The sequence below is a fragment of the Solanum tuberosum genome, unplaced genomic scaffold, assembly GCF_000226075.1.
Source record: "Solanum tuberosum cultivar DM 1-3 516 R44 unplaced genomic scaffold, SolTub_3.0 scf00225, whole genome shotgun sequence".
NCBI lineage: Eukaryota > Viridiplantae > Streptophyta > Magnoliopsida > Solanales > Solanaceae > Solanum > Solanum tuberosum.
Genome location: NW_006239149.1, coordinates 713224 through 739376, shown reverse-complemented (window position 1 = coordinate 739376; position 26153 = coordinate 713224). Strand labels below are relative to the sequence as shown.

Below are 26153 nucleotides of genomic sequence, written 5' to 3'. Positions count from 1 at the left end.
GATAGAAAACACTTCTCATGAATAAAACGACTCTACATATCGTGAATCTAAATTAATTAAATTTAAATATAATATTAGACACCAAATAACAAAAATACTATCCACTTTATTAACCAAAAGGCATAGTCACATGAAACCCTTATCTTCATCATCTTACTTTTGTGATACAAACTAAAATATAAAATCAAAGGTCACTTTTTCCTTATGATTCTTTTTGTCTAAGATACAAGGCTCATGTGGTAATCATTTTCCTAGTTAGATAAAATTATTATTATTATCATAAAAAAACATCTTACCTAACAAATAGTTTGAAAATACCTAGGTGGACTACCAATAAGACTAATATTTGTACATCTTATTCATAGGATATGATGGAAACTGAAATTATTTTAAAATTTAATTTTTTAAGTATTTTTTTTATAAAATAAAAGTGAAGTCATTTATTATCCTTTTTTTTCTTCAAATTTACATACTGTTTTAGTTAGTGGAGTATTAATTAAATGAAACACTGAGCAAGAAATAATTTTTTTATTAAAGTTGTTAAATTTCTTTCTTAAAAGATGTATAACAATCTTAAAACGTAGGCCGACATATCTTGTTCACTACAAGAAACAATGGGTTTTTCCATTAAATATCAATGAGAATTTATGTTATAGGACGTGATTTAATATTTTCATTCATTTTCCACCAAATCAGTTAACTGAAAAATACACCAAGGAAACAACTTCCCACTGAAATTGTGGGAAGCTTCTTAGTTCTTCCATAGGAAACAATTTTTTTTCACATTGATTCAGTGAAATAATATGTGGAAATAATCATTGAACATTTTTTTAAGTAGATATTTCAGTGAGAAAATAATTAATTTTTAATAGTGGTTTAAATATGTATATAAATATAAAATATTCTGTGTAAACATGAAAAATAATATATATCACTTATTATTATTATAACAATTTATTCATTTGTTTTAGTTGTTCAAATATTCACATCACTTGCAAAAAACTTATATGAGGCCACTGCCTTAAAACACAAAAAATCTTGCCGGGAGGGAGTTGCTGTACATTAAAAGTGAAAAGCAATGTCACACTTTTTCTTTTTTCCAACATTACTTTTACTTTTGATTTTTTTGCTTTTACAGTATATAATATCCTCTTTTTCATTTTATTTTAAAATAATAATAAATAAAGTACATATTTTCTCACAATATCCATATTAATTAGCGTATAGTTTTAATAGATTTGGAAAATGATTTAGAAATGAACAACTAATGTTAAGGGCAAAACCGATTTTATTTTTTTAATATACTGAAGTGAACAAGTTAAAGTTTTTTTTAATCACAGTAGACAAGTAAATGTGAATGAAATGAGTTATAATATATTCATTTATTACATTTATTTAACCATCGACATGGTTGGATGAATTATATACACCACTAGAATTTTAGGTAATATCGCAAAAAAAAAAATGGATGTTAGTTATGTACCCTTTTTGAATGGTATTTAGTTATATTGTTTAGAATTTTAATTAGGTAATATTGTTTTTGTTAATTATCTTTAAAGAATGTGTCCACACCACTAGTTTATAATTTGCTTAATTATATCTAATCAAAAGGCAAAGAAGGGAACATCCCATGAGAGTACTCTCCAACTATAAAAGGCCAAGAATTTTTTGAATGGTAGGCAAATATATATATTCTCAAATATAATTGAAGATTACTGGAGAAAGAGAATAAAAAAATGCAAATAATTGGGAAAGTGAATTGGAACAAAACAAGAAGCAAAAGTGTAAGGCTTGGGAAAAATTACATGCAAAGAGAATCATCATCATGTGATCATGCTTCTTCTTGTTGTTGTTGTTCATTATCATCATCATCATCACCAAGGTGGCTAGCTTTTTGGAGGAGAATAAAAATGCACAAGAAGAGAAGTTTCAATAATAGTAATAATTTTTCTTGTGTATATGATGAAGAAACATATATGAAGAATTTTGATGGAGGAGAAGTTGGGAGAGTAGAGCCTGATAATCTTTATAGGTCTTTTTCAGCTAGATATGCTAGATCTTCGCGCACAAAGGAATTTATTGGGTTTTAATATGAGGAAGAGTCGAAATAGAATCAACTTGAATTCAGGAGTTGGGACTGCGCCTATTCAAAGTCTTAGTGAAACACGGGATTTCTTATCTCATGTCTTTCTTTAGTGAAAATTTGGTCTATTTAATAGTATTATTAGGTATGTTGATTAATGTGATTGGCTATTTAGTACCCTTTTAAGTTTTTGTGGTTGTAAATAAAGAGTTAATTTATTTATTTTTGCTCTGGTTTAATTCAATTGATCTTTGTTGTTTAAATTTGGCTTCTCATATACAACCAAGATTTCAGTTCAAACTCAACCATCCCTTCCCCAGGAGAGAGAGAAAGAATCAAGACTTGAAATGTCAACTTGGAGATAGCAATTTTTTACAAATTTATTTTGCAATATGAAATTTATATTTTTGGATCAAGAAAGTTGGTGATTTGGTGATAAGGGACCAACCACGGAAGCCCGATGAACAACGACCATAACTATAACTGTCCTAAGATAACGAAATTCATTATGGAGGAAGTTCTGACCCTCTCTCGAGACTACGTGAAATACACACATGATAATGTCTTCCTGCTACATTAATGCTCATGAGTTTTCACTGTGGGGTAATAATAATTAACCAAAAGTAGGACTCAATAATTGAGAAGGTACATTCTCAAATTTGATTGATGAGATAATCATAAGTCAACAATCACAGTACATTATTGTTATTTCTATGATCAATCATTTTGTAAAAGCCTATTCTGCAGCTGGCTTATTGGCAGCATGCTTACATGCAACACTCTGGTTTTGATTCTTTAACTCATCTCCAGCTACCAGAAAGAATGCAGTGTGCCTGAAAAGCAAACCAAAAAAAATGTACGCGATTCTTTCAGTCTGCACAAGTGCATTTACTTGAGGTAAGTTCAAATAAGATTTAGCTTGTACCTGAAAAAGTTGTTCATTTTAATTTTGGAGTCTTCGTCAATGTCTGTAACACTGTCTAGTGCTTGTTGCATATGTTGTAGCCATCTATCAGCAGCCTTATGAGTGACTGGAAATGGGCGATGGCGTCCAATTAATGCTGGATGACCTGCATAAGGTTCAAGTAAGAAGGTCCTTACAGTTTTTCAAACTACAAAAAGCATCAAGTACGAGAAATGAGACTACTTAAGATATAATGTAGAGGAGAAACTTGAAATTCTACATCCAACTAACTTGTCCACCAATTATTCAAAGAAAGTATTAGAACCATTGATGTTGACATCACATTTCCAGATCATCTCATGGCATGGCAGGAAGAAAACTTGACTTGGAGTTTTGATTAGCTTTAAACCTCACATATCTATCAGCTCAACCATATCAAACACTGGGCAGTTGGACGTTGATTTGCTGATGGCCTTCCTAACGGTCCTCACCATAGGAGTCCCAACAAAGCCCCAAGAAGCTTATTTTTTTTATCAATATTTTAAAGTACTGCTCTTTCTTTCTTTGTTTTTCTTTTCTGGATTCACAATTGGTCGAAAGTATTTGTTAAGCAGAATGGGGAAACTTTTCTGGTTTTGGCAGATACAGAAGAAAAATGGAAAAATCTAGCACACAAATAGCACAAACTGCTGACCAAAACTTTCAAGCAATTAACAAGCCTATCACAGTGGCAGAGGAGATTTCAATACACACAAAAGATCAATCATTACTGATCTAGCAAAAGTCTTCAAAGCCACCATCGTGGAGATAAGAACGCAGTGTAGTAATGGCTGATTGGAGAAATAGTTGATTTGCAATAGATATGTGTTAACTGATAACTTGGTTGATTGGGTAATTGCTAATTCTTTTTATGATCTAAGACAAGAACAAGAAAACTAGTTGGGATGAGGATGGATCCAAGCAAATCTAGTTACTATCTTCTAGCTGAGAAAGATGATAGGGACATGAGTGCTCCTGGTTAGTAAATAGTAACAACAACGGTGACACAGGCTAAAAGAGGGACAAACTAGTAGAGTGTAAATATGATTCGATGACCTGACCTCATTAATTCTACAGTGTCAAAGGTGAACATGTAGGAAAACACTCTTTTGGAGTTTTAAGAGCAAAGGTCAATCAAAATTCTTATTTTAGTGAAGGACACAGATGAGGAAAATATGAAAATATATGTCTAATGTTAGAGAAAATAACTTTATCACTAACTATGGAGAAAGAAATATTAAAAGAAACTGCAATTAAGTAAATGCATGAAGTGAACCACATCAATCAAGTTTCAAAACCATTATAAATTGTTGCTTTGGATGCAAAGATGAAAATGTGAAGTTTTAATGTTTTCTTATTTCCTGTCCGACTCACTAAAAAATTCATCTATAACATATTAGAAAAGAACAAGCAATATATAGCTTCGCAAACGATTTTTATTATTTACTTCCATCCTCTTCAAAATAGCGCAGGAGGGCTAACTCAGCTAAGCTGCATGTCTTAGTGTTTAGGTGCCTTCCCTAAAAGGCTCTCTAAGCAAACACGAAGGCCTACTGGAGATCTACCTAGCCCAATCCTCCTAGATATTTCCCTTATTAATCCAACAAACAAGTTTTCATCTGTTACTTTGTTTTCTACGAAAAAATCAAAATAAAAGAAATTGGATATTTTATCTTCCAAAACACTGCCTAACCTTCCCAATAGCGAAAATGGCCTTCGAAAAAAAGAAGAGAAATAACTAGCGCTAAAAACTACCTTTTATGTTGGCATAATCGGTAAACAAACACTTAAACTTGGCCTCAGCTGGCAAGTAAGCACTTTAACTTTGAGAGTGCACATCTAGACACTTCAACTTGATCTCAACTGGCAACTAAACACTCCAAACTCGTCCCAACTGTGTCTTGTGGATACCCGACGCTGACATGGCTCATAAATTTTGAAGGTGTCTAGATGACCAATTTGTAAGTAGGAGTTGGAGTGTTCAACTGACACAGTGATTATAAAGCAAGTTGAGGTATACTCAAAGTTGAAGCATTTACTTGCCAACGAGGCAGAGTTTGAGTGTTCGTTTATGTATTAAGCCTTTTTATGTTTAACGACTTGATCAATAAATCAAGAAGTGGACACTTATTAACAGACTGAGAATCTCCAGTCGTCTCATCCTTAAACAGGAGTTTTCATGGTATAATTACGGAACTCTTAAGCTGTTCCATTTTCTGAAAGAAAGAGTTATTACAACATGTTTCCACACTGATACTTATTTGAACTTTCCTATCCTACAATTATTTTCCTTCCCTTTAGTGATACTTTGCTGTTGAGAAATCACAAGTAACATAAACGCACCAAGATGGCATGAGAATAGTCATCAAAATTGTGTTTTAAGGCCAAAGACTCCAGAAAAATGATCAGCATTAATAAATCCTAAACATCTGTAGAACACCAAAAATTTAGGAAACAGGACAAAGCACTCTAAACTCTCCAAATGGGATTTTATAAAGCAAGCTTGCTGACAGTTTCTTTCTCCACTACTAAACTAATTAAAATGCAAACAAATTTTCATTCTCGAAAGGTTGTGGCATCCAGTAATACAAAGAATCCTTCTTATTTCATTTGCAATTTTGGTGTAAAGAGAGAATGCTATGTCGTATTGCTAGTTGGCCAAGTTTATAAGAGGATGGTGAAGGACTCAGTTCAAATCACTCTCACAACTTTGTTACTTTTCTTTTTCACATGGACTTGGTGTTTATTCAGATTGATTAATCAAGAAAATGTTGTGGACGCTCAAAAGGCAGAAAACTTAGCCTTCAAAGGTGGTATGTTACTAACATCACATGCTCTGGACAAATAAACCTTGAAGAATATTATAAAAAGGGAACCATTTTGAAAAAGAGAGGTTTATTTCGGTCACAAATAATCTTTATCACAGATATCAAAGAAGTTAACTTTACGCTTTCCAATCTCAATAAAAAGTTTGAAGGTTCAGTTTAAAGTTTATGAGAAAAAATAGATTCAATCTCAAGAATTGAGGTCACCATAAAACAGCATCACAATAGACGGATATATCAGGTAACTACCTTCGGCAAACTGAAACTAGGGATGTAGAAGACTGGGTATAAAATAAAAAATCAAGATAACATTTTCTTACCTTTTCTCTCTGAGTACAAAGGAGGCCCTCCCATTCTCTGTACAAAGAATTCATATTGATTCCTAATGGCATCTTCTTTACTTGAATTAGAGAAAATTGACCGAAACCACTCTTCCTCATCATCATACACCCTAATTTCAATTTCAGAAACAAGAGTCAAATATCTTCCCTAAAGAAAGGTAAACCATTACAAGAACAACATACCCAGTGAAATCTCTCAAAGTGGAGTCTGTGGAGGATAGAGTGTATGCAAACCTTACCCCTACCTCACGGAGGGTAGAGTGAATGCAGACCTTACCCCTACCTCGTGGATGTAGAGAGGTTATTTCCGAAAGACCCTCAGCTCAAGTAAAGCAAATCAAAGTAATGATGGAAAAGAAAAATGGCAGTAAAGAAAACATGACAACTAATAGTACATGCAAGGAACAGTGACAACAATATAGTGGGATCACCTAACCATAGTAAACAATAGATGATAACATATACCAAAAGCCAGAAACTACATAAATAAGGCTAATATCACGATAGACACGATGCTCTAGACTACCATCAAGCCCTATCCCGTCGAAAAGTAAGACAATGTTCGACTATCTACTAACCTTCTATCATAATTCGCAACCTGTGTACCTCCTATCATAGAGGAGAAAAGTGCACAACTCTATCAATCAACCTCCATTTCAAATAAGTAATATGAAGACAACTTTGCCAACTTATCCACAGTAAGTTTAAGCCATCAATTGATTCCTTGACAACAAAGATTCGAGAGATCTTGCCCACCCTCCTACCCCAAAAAACCAACCACACACACTCAAAGAAAGGGCACAATAACCTTATTTTTGAACCACCCAAAGGAGCACTTCGAACAAGTATTAGTGAAATATAAAGTCTAATCTCAGTTTTCTAAAACGAAAAACAAGATGTCTTCCCTCATGAGGGTAAGCCATCTGAGGAGAAAAAGTAGGCAAATCCAACAATTACAATATCACCAACTTCATTCCAAACAAGTAAACTAAATACAAAATTCAGAATTTCAGAATCCAGCTTATATTATTCACAGTAACTTCTATCACTAATCGGTTTCCTTAGCGTCTAAGGATATACTAACACAACAAAAGATTCAACAAATCAAGGATCCCTGTAACACCTCTTTTGCAAATGTAACAGGACAAATACAGTTCAGTGCTTCTACAAAGTAATTATAATAACTAGTCATTGCACTGGTAGAGAAAAAAGATTAGATTGGTCATTGTACTAGTAGCGTCTACGACCCTCCCACTTCGGCACCATCTCCTTTTTTACCAGCCGAGCTGCCCTGTCAACCCTTTGGGGCGCTTGCTTCCTAGCTAGAACTCACACAGCTCAAACATCATAAATGAGAACTAAGCATAATCTGACTCCCTAGCGCACAGAGCAAGAGTAATCTACTTTACTCGAGAAGAAGAAATTGTTGAGTTTGCAATCAAACATACAGAACTTCCTTACCAATCAGTAAAAAGGAAATAAAAGAAAAGAGAACCAAATTGTCAATATAATCAAGGATTCATAAATCCTTACTAATCCCACCCACCACACACAAAAGCAACAAAACACATTAACCTCATTTACCTTCAGATTGACACACAAAACAAAAAGCCCAACCCAAAATACAAATAGTAATTCAATTCAACCAAAAACAAATTTTGTTACATACACATTTAAGGAAACTGAAAACCCATCAATAAAAAACATTTATTTTTTAACATAATCATTAGAAGGATGAACCTGTTGTAGAAATTGGTAGAGAGATTGATGAAAGTCTGAAGACCAAGTTTTTCAAAGAGATTGGTTTCATCAATGGCGAATGCATCATTCGGGTCAACCCCACTCCATTCCGACGCCTTCTGCTGCAAAGATTGCATTTTTTTCTTGCTTCACTCTTTGTTGGCAATGGCTGCTGAGTGCTGAGAGAGTTGAAGAAGGTGAAGAGCGCGCCTTTATATACGAGCTTATGGCGGTCGCGTGGATGACACGCCTTTTCGTCTGAAAGTGGGCCTTTGTGGGGGCCATATTAAATAGTGTCATGGCAAATTGAAGAAACGTGAATGGATGGTTCTTCATTTTTAAAATTTTTTTTTTTTGGGAGGAATCTGATTCCAGTTTTACTAAACTCATTTTAGATACGCAAAAAGATTTATTTTTTTTACCAGAAATAATCTTCAGGAAAAAAAAAAGATACTATATGCAATATAATATTTGAATAAGCTAAAAAAATGACAAGTTTGTGGAATGACATTCATTTTCAAGTGAATGTTTTAGGCAGAATGACCTCGATTGGCCTTGTACTTGATTCAGGTTATTAATTATTTTTTTCTACTCACGACTTTGACAATTAAACACTTAAATTCAATAAAACCCATTTTTTATTCCAGAAATGTGATATGGAGGCATCTTAAATTAAAAACTCTTACCTATTTTTGTTTTTATTTTGTTATTTTTTGATAACGGTGGGCTCTTGATTCCCATAGTTTTTTACTTTCTGGGTGTAGACATTATGAGGTAACAATGTCAGTCCTGAAAATATACTCTGTGGACACAAGTTAGGTGAAAGGTGGATAATTAGACATTGTTGCAAGTAGAACCAAGGGAGTTCATAGTTTCCATCCTTTACATTTTAGTCTCAATTTTCTATTCCTATTTCTTTAAGACCCTAAGTTAGTTTATTAGGGTAGTATTGTCATTTCTGTTAGTCTAGGGTTCAGTTTTGCATTGTATAAATACCTTGTTATGTACTCATTTGGGAGATACGAATGAAATGATCCTTAGATTAATTTTGCCTAGCTCTTACCTTAGCTTAGTTTGTAGCTTGTTTCCTTCTCAAATTCCATTCTTGCATCACACATAATTATTTAAAACTGAGAAAAAAATTTAAGATTTTTATTTAAAAATAAGTTATAGATATTTGTATAATTATAAATATTTTATTTACGAATAAAATAGATATTTAAAATTAATTACTCCATTTCATCATAATTTATATGTCCTCATTTGAATTCGCACATTTTTAAAGAAAAAGTAATTTTTTTTGTTTATGGTCTAAAATAAACCTGTAGCTGTAAATAAAAAAATAATTGAAAAGTAAGTTGTTTCTAATATAGAATATAAATAAGACTAAAAATGTCACATAAAATTGGATAGTCCAAGAAAAGAATGTTTTAGAAACTTGAGACCATCTACATCTGGTGAAGCTACAAAAAATTGTGTTTTTTGTTTTTCTTTGGAGGGGGGGGGGGATATATTAAGAAGGAAAAGAAGCAAAATGTTTCTCAACACAAGGTAGCCTAACGCAAGGGGAAAAAACAGACAAAACAATTCAATCAAGATGAAAGAGCTATTATTAAAATCCTCCAGCCAGGAAAAATTTTACCAGCCAAGCTTTTGTGCTATTGAAAGGCCACATACGACTGTTATTGAGTAGATACTACAATCCATAAACACTGCACCCATAATGCTTTGCAATAACAATCCCAGCTCCAGAGCCTTTCCAATTTGATCAACCATACCAGCGCCAGGGATACCGTTTGCCGCTGCTTTTTGATTCCTCTGTGACCCAGCTTCTTCTGCCAGAAGGCGCGCAATAACAATCGATATGTTGGTCAACATCAGTAGCATAAGAGGTCTGAAAAACATGACCACCTTGAAGAAGTGGCTGTTATAGGACACAAGAACCAAAATGGCAGCCACAAGGGAAAAGTTGAGGCGGATACTCTCGGAAGCTGCAATTGCAGAACTAATTTTATTTGGGGCGAAAATGTTGTGATAGTTGCTCTTCAGTTTTGAAAATTGACCCCCATCAGAAGCAGAAAGGCATGGAGGATTTACAGCAGATGAATCTGGAAATAATTGCTCTTTGTCATCAAGATACAAGGCAGGTGCACTTGATGTTTCAATGTTTGACTCACATTTTCGCATAAATGGAGTTGTTCTGTTTTTTCCATCAGATTCTTCATGCTCGACAGGCTCGATTCCATGATCACCATCAAACAACAATGGTCTAGCGGCCTCGTTCCCACTAATAGAAACTGTGAAGTAGCAATAAGTGAGTGTCAAGTACAATAAGCACTCCCCTTAATAGAAACTGTCAAGTAGCAATAAATGATTGACCAGTATAATAAGGACTCTCCTTAATTGAAACAGTACAAGCACTCTCAAGAAGGGAAACAAACAAGAACGTGAAAGCACCAATGTCATGCTTCACATGCCTACTTTTTAAACAAGAGCTAAGAGAATATATTTGTTGGGGGTTGTTTGGTAGAGTGTATTAGGAAAAGTAATGCATGTATTCACCTTCTGTATTATTAGTACCTTGTTTGGTACTTATTTCCAACCTATGTATAACTAATGCTTGCATTAGTTATAGACTCTATTGTGTATAAAGGTGTGTATTACTAATACCATTAATTTCTAGGTATTAGCAATGCAATGGTTTTAATGCATGCATTAGCATAATTAAAGACTCAATTGCCCCTCAAAACCTTTTTTTACATCTTTTCCACCATAAATAATAGTTGAGAGTATCTTTGTAAATAATTTTTTTATGCAATGCATGCTATTTTTAATGCATCAAACCAAACAATGCATAAAAATAATCTATGTATGATTAATGCAAGCATAATTAAAACATGCATTGCTAATGCAAGCATTACTAATACACTCTATTTAGCATTATTCTTATACACTCTACCAAACGATCCCATAGCAAGCCTGGGATCTATAAGTAGTACAATCTAACTCTTACAATATAGGCACTAAAAACAGCAACAAACAATGTAACGCTAATAACACAAGCACTATAAACCACATCACTGTGACATCTAACTCTCAACAAACTCATATATTCTTTCCTTCCCAACAACAACATACCCAGTGTAATCCCACAAGTGGAGCCTGGGAGGGTAGGATGTAAGCAGACCTTACCCTAACCTTTGATATTCTTTCCTTCCCATTGAACAAAATTGAATTTTATAACAAAAGGTTATAGCAAGATTTTCTGACCCCAGAGATGGGGGGAGGGGGTACCACTGTTGCTTAAAATTTTCAATTATAGAATGAGTTCGGGACCAAGATCTTCGACATGCAACATTTTATTTCTGATTAAACAGGCCTCTAGCAGAGTCATTGACAGGTTTATAGTCCAAGGCTCCAAGCTAACAAGAAAGATGTTGTAGGAATGTGGAAATTCCCAGAATGATTTAACTTTTCAAGCTACTGGAGAGTTTTCAAGGAATCCAAACAGGTGAAGACTATTTATGGTGGCATGGGCACAAGAAAGGAAGATACAGGGTGAAGGAAGGATATAAACAAACAAGTCTTAGGGAGAATCAAGGCTTCAAATGGCCTTGGAAGCAAATCTGGAGAGTCAAAATGTCACAAAAAGTTTCATGCTTCACCTGGTTGCTAGCCAATTAAGCAGTTTTGACATTGGACAATGTGGCCAAGAGAGGTATATCTCTATGCAACAGATGCTCCTTATATGGTAAGGATACAGTTTCTACACTGCAATTTCACTGACCAACTGTGGCAGATTTTCCTTAATCTCAGAGGCATTTCCTGGAGTATGCCTAGTAAGATTGATGAGACTCTTTTCAGTTGGGAGGAGGCTGGAGTTGGGGCTACAAACAGAGAAAGATGGAGGATGATCCATGCTTGTATATGGTGGACTATATGGAGAGAGAGAAATGATAGATGTTTTGAAAATAGGGACAACAACCTGCAGGAGCTTAAATGTATTTTGTTGTTCTGTTTTGGTGTACAAATGTCTACTCCAATGAGACTGAGTCAATCATACATGTTTTAGGGTCCATCTAGATCATGGTTTAGCATTGGAAAGACTATAATCTTTTTCTCCTTTTTTGTAAATATGGTTTTTCCTGAAATACAAATGTTACTAGTGTCAAAAAAAAAATGTGAGTAAGCAACTGCTAAGCACTAATGAGATTGGGAAGTGTATTTAGATTCTCTTTTTCCTGTAACGATGATCTACTCTAACGTAGATCTGAAAATCGTTATAATCAGATCAATGCAAAAACTTTTGAGGTAAAGGAAGTTCACATATATGATGGTCTTTCTCCTCGATGATTAGGAGCAGGGTTATCTACAGGACATATTGTTGCGAGGGTGGAGATACAACAGACACTGATTGCCTGAGGCTGAGAAAGGCGCAGTTCTGTGCTAGCCCTTGATTTTGACTCTTTAAAGCAAGAATCGAAAAGCCTTCCTAGGGGTGGGCGTTCGGTTATTCGGTTCGATTTTATCAAACTTCGGTTTGATTTTCGGTTTTCGGTTTTAGAAAAGTGTGCACCGTATATTAAACCAAACTAATTCGGTTCGGTTCGGTTTAGTTCGGTGTTTTTAAATCGGTTTTTCGGTGTCAATGAAATAAATAGGATAAAGTATAAGATACTTAGAAATTTTAAACTATGTTAAGGAATGATGTGTATTACCGTGGAACACTTATTGTGCTAACTAAAAGACTATAATTTTCTTCCATATTTGAGTTATTCCTTCCTTAGAGGAAATGCTTGGAATTTTGTAAATTGAAGACCCCTCTTCTCATATCGAAAACATAAGTTCCTTTACATAATGTACATTGGTAGAAATATGTTTGAGTTTCTCTTGGAAATTAATATTTCAAGTTAACTATTGAATTGTACATTTGGTGTTACTTTGTTTGTACATGAATGATTTAATTGTTGATTGAATTTCAGTGCACCGAAGTTTTGAGACCCTTACACCGAACACTGAACCGAAGAACCGAACTTCCGAAAAAATAGCACCGACACCGAACCGAAGAACCGAATTAGTTCGGTTCGGTTCGGTTTTTCGATTTTCCGGTATTTATGCCCACCCCTAAGACTTCCCCTATGATCAATGAAAGCCATCAAGAAAAACTCAAACAAATCAACAAGGAGAAATCACTGAAGAGACTGGTCTAATTGTCATGATCTCTCTCTCTCTCCCTCTCCCTCTCATTTTCTTTCTTTTTCTTTCTTTCTAAAAAAAATAAAAATTGGTTTAATTTATAAGTCTGGATAGTGGATACTAACTATCATAGCCTCCAAATATGCCATGGTTTATAATTGTTTCCAAGTCAATCTGTGAATCAAGGATACAACTCTAAATGCATTTTCAAAACTCCTTCATTTATACAGCCTTAAAAGGAAACCTTGCCATCAGTTATCTTTATTAACATCAAAATGAAAGATAAATACTCCTCCACCCCTAATTGAATGTCTTTGTTAGCTTCTCAATCATTAAACTTATATATCTTTGGACCATAGTTTTTTATACATTTCTTAGTGTTTTTGTTGTGAACGAATCTATACTAGCTTCTGTGCACCTCGACTAATTCCATGGGGTACCTGCTCCCTCTCACCAACATAGGTACAATACCAAGATAATTCTATTCATCAAGGCTTGGACAGATGGAAGGAAATCACCTAGTGTTTTAGCCTCCGCTGTGCTTCGAATCAATTTTCAAATTGAACCTTTACAAATCAGGTTATCTGGGAAGATTGAGCGAAACTAACAAGATTCGTGCAATATTCTGTATTGTAAACCTTATAAGAAAATCCCCTTCCTCTTGTGAAAGTCCTCATTTTCGCACTATCTTGTAGAATACTAGAGTAAATACTGGGATTTTTTTATGTCGAGTGGCAGGAGTATATGATGAAAACCACTTCTTTCAAAAGCGAAAACAGCAAAAAGAAAAGAGTAAGGTTCATGGGGCTTGAAGCAATAAAGTAAGTAAAAGCACACACTTCTTTGAGATGAAAGGCTCCATTTACAGAACATAAAAAATATCGAACATCTATGAATGTAGTCCTACAATAATCAAATTGCAATTAAAATAACTAATTTCACCACCCTATACAGAACAATGCAGATAACAATCCAACTCTTCAAATTGAAATTTAAAGAACCAATAACTTCACGTTGGGACCATTTTGCAAGTCATTGTTTCAAAGCGCAATGCTTTCTCATTACGCGATGACTCCTCACTTGCTTCGTGTTGCTTCATCGCTTTAAGTTACAAAGCAAGAGCTTTTAATAACACTGACCTATTCAATTGTATGAGTATAAAATTACATACTACCAACTTATTAATTGGACACAAACTAAGTAATGTTAACACCTTTTCACTAGATGTGCTATAAGCTAATTTCATTCCTAAGAAGTACACATAACAAAACATTATACTTCAACGATTTGAACTAGAGACCCTTACCATGGCCACCTTGACCTGACCCAAAAATCATTAGGACGATTAGCCAGGCAAAAAGTGGAGCCAATACATACACAGATACATCAATTGCTAGTTTTTGAGTCTACAAATTCTAACAGGAAATAATTCCTCCTAGAAACAAAATATAGATATCAAAACATACAAACAAGATATTTAAATTGAAATATTAACCAACGGCGGCAAAAAATTCAGATTGTAAGGGGGAAAAGGAGGAGAGTACCAGGAGAGGATTGGTTAGAAGGGAGATGATTTCCTTCTATCCAAGTAGGGCACGAGGCGGTGTGTGAATGGCGAGTTTCCGATCCCGATCCCGTTTCCAATCCAGTTTCCGATGACAGGGTTGGGATCCGGCCGGTAATTAGAGCTAATCGGTCATTTCCCCGTTCTACAATACGACGTCGTCGTGTGTCTCTGCCGCTCGTCGCCATTATCCTTTTCGTATCTGTGACAGAGCTGTTTCTTATATATATATAATCTTTATCTTTCTGTATTACTACACTTACCTCCCCAATACTTGCGGGAATTGCATATTTACTAACTTATTTTACGTATCAAACGATCTTAAAGTGAATAAATAAACTTGGTTTAATATATAAATATGTTTTTTTATCTTGGATTCAACTTATATTTATGTTCTTCAAATTTAAATGTACACATGGACGCACTTAAACTTGTATAAAATTAAAATAATATGCCCGTAGAAATCCTACATGACAATGACATGTATTATAACACGAAGGACTCATGTACCTACTAGTTTAATTTTATACAAGTTTCAGTATTTACTTGTTTATATTTAGAATTGGAGGGGCATAAATGTGAAATGGTGTAAAATTAAATGACACGTTAATGTATTATGTCAATAGACTTTGATGATAAAAGAATATTTTTCATATTAATTTCTTAAATAACCATTCAATTAATAGTTATTATATGAGAATATAACATTTATTTTTTTATGATGGAGAAATTAACTCAACATTGTTTGACATTTGAGTTCAACAATTGAAATAAACATTTAACATGAACAAAGAAGATTTTCTTCTAATAAAATGTAGCGTGGGCTGAATCATAAATTAAAATCCAAAAAAGAAAAACTACTTAACTAGACATACTTTACTACCATATATATGTACTTTACCTCTAATTTTAAAAAATTACATATAATACCACTTTTAATATTTATATCATATATTTAAAAAGATTTAATCAAATACACAAATCTCTTAAATATAGTATTAAATAATTATCTTACTCCACCACATTCTCTCTCATCCTTTTTCTTCTCCAATACATTTCTCCATTACTCGATTAAAATAGATTATGGAACAAAACATTATATTTAGACGTTTGTAATTATGCAACCATTACGATTTATTAATGTATCTATCATATATATCAGAGTAGTTTTCAGAAATTTGATGTTTTTTATATGTATTTGGCCTTCTTCCATGTATCCTTTCATTAACATACATATATAAAATGTCCTATATATTTGTCATGCTTTTACGTATCTAATGTTTGCCAGTCGTATCTAAATGTATTATGTATCTACATTTCTTCTATGTATCTGCATTCTTATAAGTATTTGTCATTATTCTATCTATCAATCATTCTTCAATGTATTCGATTTTTGACAGACGTGTATAAATGCCCTATGTATTTCACTATCCTGTTTTTCTTAATTTTCTTCATGTATCTAAGAAATAGTTTATTAACTTATAATATGTTTCATACTTTTGTGTATGTATCTAGACTTTTATTTCATTTTATATTATATTATATGAATAAACACATACAATATGCAAATCTTTCTAATCAAATTCAACAGTATACAAATCTTAAAAACATCAGCATTAATCTCCAATTAAGATGTATAGCAGTGTCAATACAACAGACAAAAGACAGAACCATATAGTGTATCTAAAAAGTAATTTCTTTTTTGGAAAATGATGAATCTAGAATATGATGAGTCTGGCTCAAAAACTATTTCACCATCACGACTAGAATCAAGATTATATCAATTGCCATTATGCATAGCGAATAGAGCCCAAATTCAGAATTATAACGATTTAATTCTATAAAATATGCATTCCCATCTCGTTTCAAATTTTTATTGAATTTCCTTCAACTGTGTATCTAATCTCTATAGCTTTTCGACTTTGATCTATATGTAGGTATGTTGAGATTGCTTCAATGAGATTATCGTTGTACATGTCATATTATTCTTTAAAAGAAAATACCATCAATTCCATAATCAACAAATATTGTATCAGAAATTCATGTACCATAATGTCTCAACAATACAATCATATTCACCATTAATAAACTTAGAACTCTAAATTCAGTTACTAAAAACATGAAAATCGGATACAAAAAACAGAGCTAAAACTAGAATTACTGAAGAAGAAGAATTATTGGATTTTGAAACTTCAGATCCTCAAAATCTCGACAATTAGATACAAATTGATTATGGAACAAAGCACAATTATTGGCCATTTGAAAAGAATCGAAACTTTCAGATACAAAGGAAGGAACTGACGAAGAAGATGAAGTTTACAATTATAGAATTACTTGAGTTTATGATTTCGTTATTTTAGGAAAACCTGTTAGAGTTGATACTCAAAGATCTTGTAAATCTGTTGGATTGTTAATTAGTCATCAATATCCTTTCATTAAGGAAATAAGTTACAAACCCTTTAATTCAATTGTGTATCCCGACTTTAAAACCCACTGGATACATGCATCTCATCATTAATGGTACATGTATCTTGAGTTCAAAATATGGTACAAAAAGTAATATTATAAACTATCGTGAATCCTAGTAATTAGGATCTAAAGTAGTGAGATTTATGAAGTTTACCCAATAATAAAACAAGAAGTTGGCTGAATCATAAATTAAAATGGAAATAATAAAACAAGAAAAGAAAAATGAAAAAAAATGTCAGAAGTGGGATTTGAACCCACGCTCTCTTACGAGAACCAGAACTTGAGTCTGGCGCCTTAGACCACTCGGCCATCCTGACTTGTTATTTTATTGTACTTCATGAATTTAATTAATATAATAACTCCGTTACAGATAAAAAGTATTACTTCTCTTTTACTAATTTGCCTTTGTACTCTTTTTAATAAATATACATTCAATTTATTTATGTGTTTTATAAACCAATAAATATGTCTTAAATTAATAGAGTACATTGATCAGTGATGCAAAAATTATCTCACTAACATACGTTATGTTCTAATTTAAATTTTCATTGCACTTATACATCTTTTCTCCAAAATCTTTTCAAACTGATACATGAAAATTACTTGAATCCTATATGAAACTTTCGATGAGCTTATCAGTACTATTGTGAGTGTATATTGATGTGTAAATTTTCGATGTGGTCGGTTCTTTCTTTTGAAAAGACTACCAAATCGTCCACGTAAGGCTCGCATATGAGCTACAATTGTGGAGTGTGGTCTTTACTTCTGACCAATACTCCCCTTTTGCTTTAGAAAGCAGAAAAAGGCTATTTTGCCTTTTTCAATAGTAATGTCCAATCACATTTGAATCATGCGGACAAGAGGTTCTGTTAAGTACAATATGTGGATCTGAATTGGTACAAGAAGTGTTTACTCGAGTTGATTTTAGTTTATTTGAAGACGTGATTGTAAATTACTTACCTTTAGATTTTTATTGAAATTTAGCGAGTGCCAGACAGTTTGTTTTAACTAGAAATACCTCTCTTTTACAAAAATGTATTCGTATTTGCAACAAAACTTAATACCTGGGTAAACCTACATTTTACTTGAGATTGCACTAGTGCTGTCAAGCAGAGAAGAAACATATTGAACATAATGAATGCATAATAGCACCTTGACTTAAGTGACTTTACAAAAAACTAATGAAGCATTAAGTGAACTTGCTGCCTTGCACAAGTTAACAGACAATCTTCTGCAGCCATGTTGCTAGCTATTACTACAGGGGCAAAATTATGATTAAGGTGGTAGCAACTGATTTGCTTTTGCTAACCTATATTCATTCGGCTTGGACGTATAAGCAACGAAACGCACCAAAACAGAGATCAGTTCTCATGCCATGCCCTCCTGCTGCAAGTGCATCTTGATCAATTTTCATCTTCCGAATCAGGAATGACAACAGACTTGGCAGCTGTATTAATGCTAGGTCTCTGCCTCAACCTATATTTCGCACCTATATGAGTGCTTTCTGGAACAGCATAGCCAGTCACTCCAGCAAGTCTCTTACTGTGGCGACAACTGCTTGGCCTATGGTATAACTGACCATTTTCCTTCATTGAGTCAGTACCAGCTTCATCAACCTCATCACTGGTATCATTGACATCTTCATTGCTTTCTTGAGGCCTGTCACTCTCAGATTCACTGTCTGCTGCATCACTGCTTATTGAGTTAGATGCAGGAGAGGAGTCCAGCAAATTTGTTTCACTCCTAGGGCCATGCTCATTCAGTCTAGTTTTACTTGTTGGGTCTTCAGTTGCCTTCCTTTTGCTAAACCAGAAATTATTTGCCAATAAACCAAGGTTATCAGTAATGGACAAAATTCATTGTGACACAAATGGAAGAGAGCTAGGATGTAGATGAAATGATTTTAAAGTCACAACAAGCTTTGAATATGAAAACAATTGGAAGAATTTCAAAAAAATAAGAAAAATGGAAACTGCCAATCATTACTGCAACCAAAGGTGGTTGCACAGTGTTTACATATGCTTGAGTAGATAGTTTATGCTCACAACTTTCTTTTTGTTGTTGACAAGACTTTATGTACCGGGTGGTTACTGCCAATTAAGATGCATGCAGTTAAGGGGGGTCAAACAGTTCAGTAGGTCTGGATAAGTTCCAGAATGAGTTCATTCAATTTTGGGCAATCTAAGTCATACTCTTTTCATTGGATGCAATGGACAATAATAAATTATTGATAATAAAGTCATAATTAGTGTCAAAATAAGGTCCACAAATGACAGGGCATCATGTGGTGTAAGGCAAAGTGATTAGATTCACATTGCAGGTGTGATGGACTTGCAGATTCAGCAACGAATCCTAGTAATTTTTGGGAGTTCCCCAACCTAATCAGATCAAGCTACCTCCAATGGCCCAATCATTCACCAGAAACTCAGTTTGACAGCATTTAAAATCTAGTCAACTATTATTGTAAGATTTTCCTTTATGTCGGATGACTGCAGTTGATTGAGTGACATGCAGAGAAACTCTGTACCTACGAAATAACCCAAGACATGAAGAAACAAGGACATACTAGCAAGACTTACTTTGTTACATCTATGGCCTCTTTGATTGCTCTGTCAAAATCATCTGCAGATGAATTTGCACTTGCGTAAGCATCCACAGTTTGGAACATAAAAAGAAAATCATTCAGAAACTATATACTATCTGATTATGCTGAAAATATTTCCGAAGTCTCCATGCCCTCCTTATGTGCCATGCCCATATAAAAGTTTCACTGATATGCTCCAACATGATTTGAAGTTTATATCATGTCAAACTCATATTTAGGTAATCCCATGTATTAAAATCATGCTTTAAACAGGAAACATGACAATTGCAATTCTAGGGAATTTTATTTCTTTCTCAAAAATAAAATTCCCTAATATTGCAAATGTCACAACTCACAATGATCAGAATCAGAAGACATTGATTAACAAAACAAATTCATATATACCACATGTGTAATTGACTGGCCTACGAATCCGGCAAGAACGAGGAATTGCAAGGTTTCTTAAGGTTTCTACAAGCCTTTGTTCTCTTTGTTGTCGCTTCTGTGCCTTATCTTTCTTCTGTAAAAGGAAAACACCTATATGCATCAACTTATGACGAAAGCAGAATCTGCATAAATTATCTTGGAATCCTCAGCTAATAGAACCAAAAGAAATAAGATAACTCATATAAACAGTCTGAATGATGCTAACCCTCTGAATTTTCTGAAGAGCAGGAATAGCATGAGCTTCAACAGCCTTGCCCACATCAGCTTCCCATTTAACTTGACTTGATGAGAACTTCTCCTATCATTGATATCAAATAGGAATGTGATGACTATTGAACAGTTAAACTAAAAAGAACTGTGGCCTAACCACAAAATACAGTTAAATTAAAGAGAGAACTGTGGCCTTACCACAAAATTCTGAAATTCTTCAAAAGTGGTAGCAAGTGTCTCCCACTGAGAAGTGATTGCTGATATGCTTTTCTTGTCCTTTACTTTTGACATGGACTCAACTTGATAAACTTCCTTGTATAATCTATGACCAAGAGTTTCATTCCCATCATACCTGTCATGAAATGTCGAGCTGTCAAAAGCATACTTGCAAATACTTAATGACTAATGGTATGCATTCAGAACTTACCAGTATGAAACTTCATTTCCATTGCCCCCAAGCTTCTCTTTGCGGAAAGCAGTAGAATCGGTTTTATTTTTAGTTTCATCACTAATGTAAGATATGGTGTCACTTTGCTGAAAAGATAAAAAAATGTTTGTGAACAGCACTAAAAGCAGTATTTATTAATATGTTAAAGAGAGATCAACAGCATGTATTGTTTCATCCAACTTTTGATTGTTGTTGCTGCATGTTGATGCAGAAGAGTGAGCACTAGAGAAAATCACAGTAAATCAAGAAGGAATGGGAAACACAAATGCAATACATCAGCTCGAATTTCACAGAGTGCTTTAAGGACAAGCAGGCGAGTTGTCGGGTTGAGTGCCTTGTATGTGGACATCTCCTCTCTGAAAAATGAAAAACAAAAGTTGAAGACATATTTTTCATCAAAGTAAACTTATCAGAGTAGTTTCATTTCTTTGGGAGGGAGGGAGGACAGGGAGAAATTAGGTACCCTTTTTTCGCAGTCAAAGGGAAATTCCCTTCTGCAACCTGCAATGAAATGCCAAAAGGAGTGGAATGAAATCTTCACTCTTGAATCAAAGCACATATCAGTCAATAGCTAGAATCACCTACCCATGGCCACCACATTTCAAGTTTCTTGCTAAGTGCTATCACCCATCCATCAGAATCCTTCAGTAGTTTGTTCACAGGAGGTATCCCCTGAGAAATAACTGTGTTAGTAAAAGAAAGTGAAAAAATAATAGCAAGTTTATAAAATCAGAGTGCATCTTACAACAGGAATGCAATTTTTTTTTTAACTTGAAAGTAGAACATGAACTTTCAAAGAAAAATTTTGGACATGAAAATAAGTTGGGACATAAAACTTTCGAGTACTCCCTCCAACCCATTTTTCTACTCCACTTTTAACTTGTCACAAATGTAGCATTAGTGAGAAAAATGTGGAGTCGTAGTTTGACTTTTGCATTGGAAAAGAACATAACAGAGGATAAAGTTGAAGGTATAAAATTGGGCCCTGTAAAATTTCTATGTTATTCAAATATAGTAGAATGTTCAGTTCAAGGAAAGTGGACAACAATTTGGGACAAAAACAGAAGTATGACAAATATTTTTGACAGAAAACTTAGCCAAAAGTTTCTTGCATAGTTACTCACACTAAATGCACGGCTCACCTTCTTAAGACAACTTGTAAATTTTATACAAGTTATTAGTATACATTCCCTTTTAAGAAAGTTCAAAAGATTTGCTTGAGCTATTTCTTTCCAAAAGCTCTGGTTATTATTCAGCTTCTTTTTTTTTTGATAAAGATATAGCTTATTTCCCAATAAATGAAAAGGTCACTAGCCAGTTTTCACTGCCGATCAGCATATGTATAATTTCATGAAGTGATCTTATCCTCTAAGAATGCAAAAATGTTGTCGACTATCCCCACTAAGAGCACTCATTTATCAATTATCTTTCATGTGTCAGTCCATTGTCTATGAAAAAATTATGCCAGCAGGCTATGCAAAGTCATGAAATCGGCAGTATCAATTGCAAACTGCTTTTTGATGATCCAAGATGCCATATGATATAGTTCCCAGGTCATGTTATTGATATATGTCATACTGAGTCAGCAAAGACAATGTCTGTAGGGATCAGGTATCAAAAGCAAAAAGAGCCAAAAAGCTCTAAGGTACATCGAATCTTCAAGCACAAAGAACAGATAAAGTGTGGGTTTTAATGAAGAAAAGTACAAATGGAGAAAAAAATACAAATATGTGTGTAGTCCAAGACTAATACTTATTATAAGCATGAATGACAAATATATAGGCAAAGAAATTGAAATTTTTTTTATAATAAAGGTAAATATCAATCGTATAGCGTCGCCTCTTCAGGATTATGCTCATTAGAAAGGAACGCACGCCTTGGAGTTTTGATAACAACAATGTGCCATAGAGTTTTAATAACAACAGTGAAGGGCCCACTAAGCGATGCGAAGCGCTCAACATATTTTGTGTCTCGCTTCAGGGCTTTAAGCGGGCACCTTTGACAACACTGGAATCAAGCAGTGTTGATCTCATCAAATCAAATTAACATCTTGGAGTACAAAATATTACTTCCATGTATTTTCTTTAGTGGTGGGTATTCTAAGCAAAAACTTAACCTCACAAATATAGAGCTCGATTTGCATGTAAGAGGAAAACTGCCAGCCTAGTAATCAAATTATTTGCACCAAACATGCAAGACATTTTATACAAACCCATCCAGTGAAGAGTGAAAATGCATGTTTGCCTTTGCAATATCTCAAGGAACAAGATTATTTGCTCCGTTTTTTACTAATCTTTTCAATCCCATAACAGGAAAAAATATCAAGTTGGCCCAAAGGCGACAACGACAAATCTAGGAAACCAATTTTTATCTTTATCGTATCTCCTGGAACAAGATCATTGCTGCATTGTTTTGTCCAATATTAGATTTATAGCTGAAACTATCAAATTGATCTTAAAAGCATGCATGAAGAAGAAAATACACAGATGTATGCTGAACACAAATAGCATAAAGATCCCTCAAAAATATAACCACCATCAGAACTCAGTCTGAGACAACCCATGATTTCATGGCTATAAAGTCTTAGCATAAGTAACATTTAAAAAATTTAACAGGTTTTTGGGTTGTTAGCTGCAGCTAAAATTTACAGAAATCAACAAACTTAACTAAGAATGACAATTAGTCAACTGGAAGGAACCTGAACGAAAAGAAAGAGTATAGTCAATTTTAGCACCATCCAAGTTAATGAACTATAACTGAACCTCCAGTTCCAGCACCAATACTTCCTTCTAACGTGCAGGGACAACTTTAAATTCTATAACTGCTCAGACTTCTATCACAGACAGATTCATAGCTTTCTCATTCTCTTTGTCTTCTATTTTTTTACAGGGAGAATAAATCCAGCATTCCATTTCCCCCTTCATTTGATTTTTTCCATCTAAAGCTGATCTTGCAAAAGGAATACAACGCGGTAACAAGCGATTTGTGATCAATTAAGAAGTACCACTTGATTCTATACCCATCAATCTTGGATCCTCACCTTAGACAGTTTCATTTGGTGATGAAAGAAAGGCTTTGAGCCTGTGGATTGACTTAATTTAAGTGTTTTAAAGCCAAAATATTTTTTTAAGCCCTTTCCGAGTGTTTGGGTATATTTAAAATGAGTTTTAAGCTAAAATCATAAAAATAAGCCCAAAAGCCAATCCCAGCAGACTCTTTATTCTTAGTGTTAAGGTCTCTATAAAGCACTCATTGATTTTTGGATAAGGATAAACTTTCATAGCTGTGTACCAGCATTAAGAAGGTGCTGGTGGTGTATTATTGTCATAGGATTTACCTCACAAGAACAACAATGAGCTGACGCAATCAAGAATAGTGTCTACATCAGGTACAAAAGCCATCATGCAGCAAAAGGATAACAAAAGTAACAATTTATGATAAAGGCTAATCACATTTAAATTTTTGCTTTAAAAACTTCTATGGTTCCTTTCCCTTGAAATAGTCCACCAAATGCCTGCCAGAATGGTGTACCAGCTATGGGAAGTAAACTTGTCTATTTTCTTTCCATGGCGGCTGCTCATGAATTCCATATATGTTTTAGGCTGGGTATTCAAAATATTGAGGACAAGATGGTTGATATCCTGTAAGTGCATTCTCTCTTTAAAGTTGCTTTGCAGTAGTATTAAAAAACTAAAGGCTACTGCTAGATCAAAAAGATGTTGGAAATCACAACGCAAAAACATAGCTGTATACACACAAAGAGTAACAAATATAACAGTAAAGTAGAAGCCAAACCTTCAGAAGCATTATATGCAGCTGAGCAAGATTATCATTCGGCTCAATGAGGGCTGTTTCTATCTCCTCAGCTGAAATTTTCAATTTGATTTGAAGCACTGGCTCAAAAACCTATAAACATTTTAAAAGAATTTCAAGTACCTTCAAACTGCATACAACACATTTATATGATGTACAAAGGTATAAATAGCAGAGTGCCCTTTAGAGTACATAAACAAGTATCAGAAAGAAAAAGCAAGCTTGCATAACCCATTTAAACATAATTCAAATACATCTATGCAAGTTTACACTCAATGGAAAACTATGTCCACTTTCAGGTCAACATTTCATAGTCATCGTAATCATACATTTATTAAAATACTTTCTTAATTGTAAGTTGCAGGGAAAAACCTTCAAAATACATTTGTAATCTTACATTTAATAAAATAAATTTGTAATTGATAGTTGCCGGGGAAAATCATCAAATACCTACTTCAATTACACCTATAAGATAAAATAATCTCTTAACTGTTCTTTTTTAGCCGAGGGTCTATTGGAAGAAGTCTTTCTACCTCCCAAGGTAGGGGTAAGGTCTGCGTACACATTACCCTCCCATACCCCTTGTGTGGGATTGCACTAGATATGTTGTTGTTGTTTGAATCTATAAGTATATACAATAAATATTGCATTAAACCCAATAATATGCACAACAAAAAAAGAACAAAAATCATAACACAACTTATTCTAGCAGGCACAAATCTAATATAACCAATGTTACAACTCATCACAATTGTCAGAACCATATCGGTATGATGCATTTGAATCGGTACATACACACACATATGGCAGCACGTACCCCCAGAAACTCAAATGTATTAACCACAAAACCATATCCACATTTCACAAAACCCTTAAACACCTCAAAAACGTACATATACAAGCATGTAAAAAACGAATGAACGATCCATCATATCCACACTTATTTTACGTGTGTACGATTACCCACGCACATTAGGTAGATATATAAAGTTGTTTTTATGTATAAAAGCAAGCAAAGAAAGTGTACATAGGATATGCGATTTCTGAAGAAAAGGTTAAACTTTTTGCGATATGCTAAAATCTTACGCTGAGAAAATTTAGAACGGAGGCCAACTCCCACCGTTCACGAAGCTTACGACGTGCGAGTTCTATCTCCGACGTCGGCTCCGGCGCTGTGTCTACCATTTCCATGTCTACGACGTATATCTCTTTCGTCGGAAACCGCTAAGTTGATGAGAAAAAATCGGATTTTGAGGGAAAATTAGTATTGCAGTGTGAAAAATGTTCTTTAAGGGATTTAACTTTCCCGCCTAATTGCTTTACCTTAGGGTAAGTTATTTACCAAACGGGCCGGATCCTTGTTCGGGTCCGATTTCGGACACAGGTGCCGAACCGTCGCGTTCCTACTGAAAGCTCATTTGGTGGAACTTTCAAATTTTGAAATTTTATTAAAATAATAATAATGATCTCCTTATTATAGTTTCTTAAAG

The 26153-nt window shown here is 34.1% G+C and overlaps 3 protein-coding genes and 1 non-coding gene across 4 annotated transcripts; all 4 read right to left on the bottom strand.

Moving 5' to 3' along the window:
- Positions 1-2630: 2630 nt before the first annotated feature.
- Positions 2631-8123, bottom strand: LOC102587413 (two-on-two hemoglobin-3-like). The gene is made up of 4 exons (XM_006356572.2): positions 7933-8123; positions 6172-6302; positions 3009-3153; positions 2631-2916 (listed from the first exon to the last, which is right to left on the bottom strand). Exons 1-4 carry the CDS (start codon positions 8067-8069, stop codon positions 2820-2822), a joined length of 510 nt encoding a protein of 169 aa, XP_006356634.1. The 5' UTR covers positions 8070-8123; the 3' UTR covers positions 2631-2819.
- A 1214-nt stretch (positions 8124-9337) lies between these two features.
- LOC102587086 (uncharacterized) lies at positions 9338-14914 on the bottom strand. The gene is made up of 2 exons (XM_006356571.2): positions 14673-14914; positions 9338-10229 (listed from the first exon to the last, which is right to left on the bottom strand). The coding sequence occupies exons 1-2, from the start codon at positions 14878-14880 to the stop codon at positions 9571-9573; spliced, it is 867 nt and encodes a 288-aa protein (XP_006356633.1). The 5' UTR covers positions 14881-14914; the 3' UTR covers positions 9338-9570.
- A 2480-nt stretch (positions 14915-17394) lies between these two features.
- Positions 17395-17478, bottom strand: TRNAL-CAA (transfer RNA leucine (anticodon CAA)). Its single transcript has one exon. It is a non-coding gene; the product is annotated as a tRNA-Leu (tRNA).
- A 740-nt stretch (positions 17479-18218) lies between these two features.
- LOC102586738 (uncharacterized) lies at positions 18219-25941 on the bottom strand. Its single transcript, XM_006356570.2, has 11 exons — positions 25750-25941; positions 24646-24756; positions 21436-21522; positions 21314-21351; positions 21125-21206; positions 20830-20936; positions 20601-20754; positions 20398-20490; positions 20151-20265; positions 19741-19783; positions 18219-18964 (listed from the first exon to the last, which is right to left on the bottom strand). Exons 1-11 carry the CDS (start codon positions 25852-25854, stop codon positions 18565-18567), a joined length of 1335 nt encoding a protein of 444 aa, XP_006356632.1. The 5' UTR covers positions 25855-25941; the 3' UTR covers positions 18219-18564.
- Positions 25942-26153: the final 212 nt, after the last annotated feature.